General features: G+C 33.4%; 1 protein-coding gene across 1 annotated transcript; it reads right to left on the bottom strand.

Moving 5' to 3' along the window:
• Positions 1-2,260: 2,260 nt before the first annotated feature.
• Positions 2,261-4,540, bottom strand: LOTGIDRAFT_155243 (hypothetical protein; the record flags this gene model as incomplete). Its single annotated transcript, XM_009066820.1, has 1 exon — positions 2,261-4,540. One exon carries the CDS (start codon positions 4,538-4,540, stop codon positions 2,261-2,263), a length of 2,280 nt encoding a protein of 759 aa, XP_009065068.1.
• Between the last annotated feature and the right edge of the window lie 3,602 nt (positions 4,541-8,142).

Genomic DNA, 8,142 nt, shown 5'->3' with positions numbered 1-8,142 from the left:
AAATCATTCAGTCTATAAATCACGGAATGGACAGAGATACATTTAAAAAGGTTTGTAAAGCTCAATGGAGAAACCCAGATGATCATGGATATGTATTTGTAAATACTAGAAAACCTGCGGGAGAAAGAGTTATGATCGATATATGTTAATTTTATTTTTTTAAAAATGACGGATTGGAATAATTTTTTAAAAAGAAATAGAGAATATATCAAAGCTAAGAATAAAATAAAGACCCAAGTTGAAAATAACAGATTACAACAACTCGGATTAACGGAAAATCTACAAACTCTATTTCAACCCATATTAAAATCTCAAGAGGATATTAAAAAGAAATTAGCTTTAGAACCCACACCTCATATAGAACCCAAACCGATTGAATATAATGGTATTATAATTAGGACATTAGATGATATAAAACGTCTTTTTTCAAACCCTGACCCAGATTTACCAAAGAGCATTTCACCAATCGTTGATAATCAAGGTTTATTGTTTAATGGATTTAGAATAATATTTAGTCCAAATTCCCCTTTATTCAAAATCGACACAAAAGACTTTATATTTACATTAACGAGAGGGTTAATAGATTTAATGAATGGCAAGGATGTTGAAATTGCCGATTACAAGGGTTTAGTTGCATACTCAAAATTTCTACATGCAATAAGAAAGTCAGGACCCGAAACAAGAAGATTGAAAGAAGTTGATTTTTATATAACAAAAGTTATTGAGGAAGAGGAGGTAGATGATTATGCAGAAGATTATCCACCAATCATACAAGAAATAGACGAATTTGATGATATGGTGGCATCTGGACAAGGTATAACGTTTTTATCCGACGACAATAAAGAATTGCTTAATAGATTAGAAATAATATTAGCGGCCATGAAGGAAGGTCATCGATCGGACAGACAATACAACGAAGTCAATGGCATATTAAAACGGCTTTTGGAGAAAAAAATCATCACTAAAAAAGACTATATAAACGTCATTAAAAATGTCCAATAAAGAACAATTGTTCGTTATCACCTCGAATAAACCAGACATCAAATTGTCTCTAGACTACGAGTATGAACTCGATCGCAATAAACAGTACGAACTGGGATTAAAGTATTTCTCCGTTTACAATTCCATTAGAAACATCAACGAAAAAAACAAAAAAACTAAAAATACCGACGGATAACGGAGTTACGTTCGAAACCATAAGCTTACTACCGGGGAGCTACGAATACGTAGCCATCAACGAATACCTATCCGAATACGCAGGAAGCGTGAACGGCAAAAACAATATCGAATTCGAAGGTAATTTGAATCTGAACAAAATAAAACTGATCTTGAGAAATAACAGTTAAGTCGATTTCAACGTAGAAAATTCGTTGAATGCGTTACTAGGGTTCGATAAACGAATATACGCGCAATCGACATTGGCGCCGCACAAGGCCAACATCGAGAACGACATCGACGTGATCAACATTCACTGTAATTTGATCAACGGTGGATTTTTCAACAAGCACAAACGTCAAATCATATACAGCATACCGACTTTTACGGTGCCGATCGGATACAGAATTATAGAGAAACCGTTTCAAACGACCTATTTACCAGTTAATTCTTTCATGATCAAAGATATAAATCTGGAAATCAAAGACGGTAAAAACAGGTTCATAGACTTTGGCAACGAAGAAATTGTCATTCAACTTCATTTAAAACAATTTTCATTCTCTTCTTGAATAGTAAGATAATCGAAATCATCAAATTCATAGTTTTCGTCAAAATTATACTCATCTTTGTCGTTGTAAGGATACATAATTCCTTCACTGTTTGGTGGTTTTCTTTTAACATTATTCAAATGACTTCTAAAAACTTTAGTTTGTTTATCATTTGGAATAACTACTCCATTGGTGAAACTTTTTTCCCATGGTTTATTAAATTCGTTCGACACATCATGTCCGCTTGCTAACTGAACGTAATCTTCTACACTTATCATTAGAATAACCTTTAAACGTTTTCTTTTCTTTTAAGACACCATCAGAAGTCAAAACGATGTTGTATTTGACTTTTGGTGCTAAATATAAACCAAATATAATCCCACCGTCACCGTAATCGTTTTTACCTTTGCAATAGTCTTTTTCGGAGACCAAACCAGCTCTGTTTAGTTTTTTCCAATTTTTGGATGAAATGTACAAACTATCGGTGTCGGTATAGTATATTTCGGGTTTATAAAATCCATTTATGACGTGAATGAAATTATTTTTTTACTGTGAGATTAAACGAATGATCTCAAATGACTAGGTGTTAGTCGTGTAGATTTACTGTCTTCGGTAGTAATCTCTTTTTCTTCAATTTCCGTTTCAACAATATATTGAGTATCATTAATTTTCTCATAGGTTTTAACGCGTGAATCAAAGTTGGCCTGTAAAGTTGCTTCATTCCATAAATGTCTAGTTGTGAATATGTCTTTCTGAATTGATTTACCATACAAGGAATTACCTAATAATTTCATGCAATTACTACCCACGATATTACCTTCTCGCTTATATTTATTTCTTAAATCTCTCAAAATTAAAATATAATCTCTATAGGGTGGAGTTTTAAAATTTTCTTCGTAAACTATACCATCTAATATTCTAATAATTCGTCCACCGGCTTTCACTATTTCTTGAATATCGACCGATGTTAAAACGTCGTGACAGAAACCATTTCTGAACCTGATTTTGTTACCAGTTTCCTTTTTACCTTCTTTATTCGTGAAAGTGATTTTATCTTTAGCTGGTATCGGTTGGAAGAACATGTTTTTGCGATAGTCAAACCACACTGTTAAAATAGCTGTTCTAGGTCTGAATTTTTGATTATTGAAGAGTTTTACAAATTCTTTTTCTTCTTCTGGTAGAAACGGTCTTCCACTTTCCGCTCTCGGATATTCACTGTCTAAATCCGACATGGCGGAAGCGTATAAACCGTTAGCATCAAATGCCATTAGTTTAGTACATTCTATTTTTTTAAGTCTCGAATGAACCTCCGTTTTGTCTTTTGTGCTTGCGCTGTATTCTTTGAATAAATCAATTATGTTATTACTTTCTGTTTGTGAAATATATTCCTTTAATACGTTACAAATTTCATCCATTTTGTTCGTTTCAAATGATTTTCTATTTGCCGAAACTCTTCCTCCTTTAATAGATCGTCTGATAAAATTTCTTATAAAAGGATTTGTGTGCGAATAAACTTTTTCTACGTTTTCTTTTTCGGTATGTTTCGCAACCATTCTAGTAGTTTCATACCATTCTTCTTCCACCATTTCTTTATCGTAATGATATAAATAATACCAACCCTTTAAAGATAAAGATGGAGCCGTTAGATTATTGGACATATTCTGGTTTACAACTTCTTTCGTCACTTGGTTGTATTTTATCAAACAAGCTCCCAAACAGAGAGTGTCTCTCTTGGCGTAAGGTTCCCATTCGTGTCTCAATTCCTCCCAGTTGTCTTGCGTGTATTTAGCGATATCTACGTCGGCAATTTTTCTCAAACTCGCGGGAAGATTGGAAGAATTTCCCCATGCAGCCAAACTAGAGGATTCGTGTTGATAGGAACACGTGAAATTAATATGTTGTAAATAATTACCCTTTATTTCTTTCTGTCTTTTCCATTTTTTCTGTAAGTCTTCATCTGTATATGGATTAGATAAAGGAAAAGATAGAATTCCTCTGGGTGTTTTTAAAGGGCAATGCGTTAGTTTTTTTTGCATTTTTAAGCACGATCCAGTTGTCGAATCGATGCAATCTGTACCTACAAATATTTCTACTACATTCATTAGTTTATCATAAAATTCTTCTGGAATGGGATCTGTAGGCTTTAAATCTGGAAATAGATTATTTATTCTGTTTAACATTTTCCTTAGTTTTTCTAAATTAATTAAAGTGCAGGCATAAGGAATTGCTCTTCGTGTGTCTTTTTCTGAATACGTTTCGCAATCCCAAGCGAATAACGCATCAACACTCATACTCGAAAGCACGTTTAGTTTGAGGGGTGAAACCTGTGTTACTGCGTTGTCGTCTCTACACGTTTTCCACACCTGTTCGTAATTGTCTTCTATTTCTTGAATTCCCAAACTTTTTTGGCTTCTTCTAATCAAACAGAAATGCGAGTTGTGTAAGTACAAAACCCAATCTAATTCATCGTGAACGTCTCTGGGGTGAAAATGTCTGTTTTTGGGATTATAAATTTGAAACGAAGTGTTAAATTTCTTGTTGAATTCATTCATTCTAGCACAAGTCATCACTCCTTTTCTATTTGCTTTTGAAAACCCGTTGATGTATTCTTGAAATTTACACGTTAAATCTTTGTTCAAAACAAGATTGACGCATTTGATAAAACAGTGACCATCTGTAGGTATGTAACAATTTTCGCCTTCGTATTCATTGATCTTTTTAAGCAGATCAGTTCCTCCTCTGCAAACTCTCGATCTTTTTATTTCTTGGAAATTGTCTTTCATTAAAATTATTTTTCCTGTAAAATACCAATCGGAAGCATCGGATTTTTTGTCCATATTTGAAAAGATATTGTGAAAAGTTTTGGCATTGAAACCGAGGAGTGACATGTATTGTCTGTGATTCCCTTCCTCGACTATCTCTCCATCTATTTTAATTTGTCCTTTGAATGTTTTAAATTTATCAGAGATAGCCTTGATAACATCGGAAAATAGGGCGTTTTCTATCAATGTTTCATCAAGTTCGATTTTATTCATATTTTTTTAAGTGTATATTTTTGATTATTTCTTTATTTTGACCGCTGATATTTCTGTATGGAATTTGTCCAAAATTTCATTGAATTCTTGTAATTCTTCAACTGTTATGTTCTTGTCTTCTCTCGATCTTTCGAAAAAGATGTACAATTGATTAAGATACATATTCAAGATATCTTAAGTCGTTAAATTAAGTGAATTTCCGATAAATGGAACCACGGAATATCGTATAGAGCCTCCTTGTTTGGCCTAGCATTATTATATTTGCGGGTATTAAAAGTAAAAACATTTACGCGTACTAACGACATTTCTTTATTCGTATGGTCCTCTTTAAGATGATAGGAATATTTTATTTTTTCTTTTTCGATGTTTATCTTGGCTCTAGAAATAAAACCACCACCTTCAAGGATGGAGTCGGAACCTTCGGCAAACGATAAATGTACTATAAACTCTCTTTCTTGTTGACTTTTATGAACATCGATCGAGGTGTATTTTCCATCGTAAACAAAATACAGTTTTACGTATTCAAAGTCTGTTGTTCGTAAAAACTCGTGACTGCTCGATTCTATTGTTCCGGGTACGTATACGGGCATTATAAATGGAATTTTGACAATGTTGGTTAATGGTGGATTTTCCGTCTCCAATATCATATCCAAATCTTTGATTCCAATGATATCCTTATCATTTTCTACTTCCATTTTAAAGGTGTCTACATATTTACCATTTTTCGTTTCAATTTCCTGATCCCTTTTATCAATCAAACGTATATTCTCTTCCAAATTACCATCATTGAATAATGAAATATGTTTGACGCCCTTACCGGTTTGTTTGAAGACTACTTTATTGACTTTAACCTTCATGGGAAACTCTATTTGAATCAGACAATTACCTCGAAAAGAAAACTCTTGCGTTTCGCCGATATCGAATACGTTTTTAGGTTCTCCGTATTCGAGAGAACTCACTTTTATTTCTGAAGAAACCGTCTCCTTCGAATTTTTTTTGTTCGTGTTTTAAAATTAAAGACATTTTTAATGCGGTTATTTTTTACTGTATTATTATTAGTGATTCTTGTCTATGGTTTAAGTAATTTATATGGAGTCTGTTATAATACATTTTGGAGGAGTTTGTTATAATACATTTTTAACAGTTTGGGGAGTCTGTTATAATACATTTTTAACAGTTTGGGGGGTCTATTATAATACATTTTTAACAGTTGTGTCTTTTCGGATATGACGCATTGAAAAAGCTGCGCATGCGCAGAAGTGAAATGCGTCATATCCGAAAAGACATATACTACTCAAGTCTATTCAAGACGAGATTTTCCTCAAATAAAATGGCGAGTATAATTGTGTTTTTTTGAACACGTCTAAAGAGGGATTAGATGCTGTCAACTGGGATTTGAAGTAGCTCAACTTTCAGGACTGCATCCAAAGGTAGGAGAACCTTTAGGATGGTGTAACAGCTTTAAGGACCATGTCTTATAACCAATTGCAAACATAAATATATATATGATTTTGCTTACTTCAAAGATCAAGGCCAGGAGGTCATGTTAATCATCTCTGGGTACTCAGACCCGGATCTTGTTGTCTTAGGTCCTATGCATCTTTTGGGCTTGTTTGTTATTATATTAGACTGTACTAGATATCGTAGACTAAGACCTAGTCCACACACCTGCCTGGTTTAATCTCCACCAGAATCTACTTTCTCCCCTTCAGATATCAATGATTAAATATACAGATTTAGTCAACAAACAATACCGGTCTAGTGTTTTGCCATTGGTAATCTAATCAAATGAACAGCGCTTTCTGTGGGAGCCAAATATCAACTAAAACCATACAGTTCTAAAGGTATGAATCTTACAAAAATTCAGCCCAATTACTTAAAATATTTTAATATGCAAACAAACTCAAATCTTCAAGACAAACTAAATTATATTGGTATCTAGGATTTATCCTTATCAATGTTGTGTGATGGAAATCGAAGGAAAAAATCCTGGTGCATCTTAATTTCTCTGTTGTAAATAAACCCTCTTACTTTCCATTTTAAACCTCTTATTTCATTCAAATATTGGAAGACAGACAGGATTTGTATAAGATGAATGAATGAAAAAGCACAACGATTCCACGCCACGTAATATGTCTACAGAATCTTATTTTGCCAATCATTTCATGTGTCACTTTCACAGAAAATTTCTGAAATGTGTTTATTTCAATTGTAAAATTTCCAAACCTGAAGACATTTTTAAGACAAGTGTCATACAGTTGAAAATTGAATTTTGAATATTTTTTACATGAAAGAGAAAATTCAATTCTAAACTCAGTGTAGATAGCTTGCCAGGCAAGGTAACATACGCCCACTGGCAGCTGTCAGAATTGATTAAACAGTCTTTAGTGACTACAGGGTTGCACAATATAGCTAGTAGAGTGAAACGTCAAGTCAGACACGATATTTCGGTGAAAAATTATCCGATCATCATGAAAATCGATAGATCATCATGAAAATCAATAGGGATCATCTTCAGAACGACATAGACATACAAAATAAAAATCAAAAGAATCTGTAAAGAATTGTAGCCTGTAGAGTGAGCACTAGTTACACAATATAGCTAATAGAGTAAAACGTCAAGGCAGACACGATATTTCGGTGAAAAATTATCCGATCATCACGAAAATCAATAGGGATCATCTTCATAATGACATTGACACACAAAATAAAAATCAAAAGAATCTGTAAAAAATTGTAGCCTGTAGAGTGAGCACGAGTTGCACAATATAGCTAATAGAGAAAAACGTCAAGTCAGACACGATATTTCGGTGAAAAATTATCCGATCATCACGAAAATCAATAGGGATCATCTTCATAATGACATTGACACACAAAATAAAAATCAAAAGAATCTGTAAAAAATTGTAGCCTGTAGAGTGAACACGAGTTGCACAATATAGCTAATAGAGTAAAACGTCAAGTCAGACACGATATTTCGGTGAAAAATTATCCGATCATCACGAAAATCAATAGGGATTATCTTCATAATGACATTGACACACAAAATAAAAATCAAAAGAATCTGTAAAAAATTATAGCCTGTAGAGTGAGCACGAGCCAAATGTGAACGGACGGACCGACGGACCGACGGGGTGATTACAATATACGCCCATCTTACGTATGGGCGTATAAAAAATAGATAAAATGATATGTTTGTTTCATTCAGAACCATCATTTATAATTTGAAAACGAATATCAATCGATATAGAAATAATATTTATATTCAATGGGATGTGGCCAGACCGTAGTCAGGAGAATTGCACGAGCTTGACCTAGATCGATCATACGTGTATAACTACCTGTGTATATACTCTGTAGAATGATACTATGATCATCAACAATATACATCTTACAACAAAATA

This window comes from Lottia gigantea (assembly GCF_000327385.1).
Source record: "Lottia gigantea unplaced genomic scaffold LOTGIsca_8, whole genome shotgun sequence".
Lineage (NCBI taxonomy): Eukaryota > Metazoa > Mollusca > Gastropoda > Lottiidae > Lottia > Lottia gigantea.
This window is presented reverse-complemented; position numbering and strand designations above follow the sequence as displayed.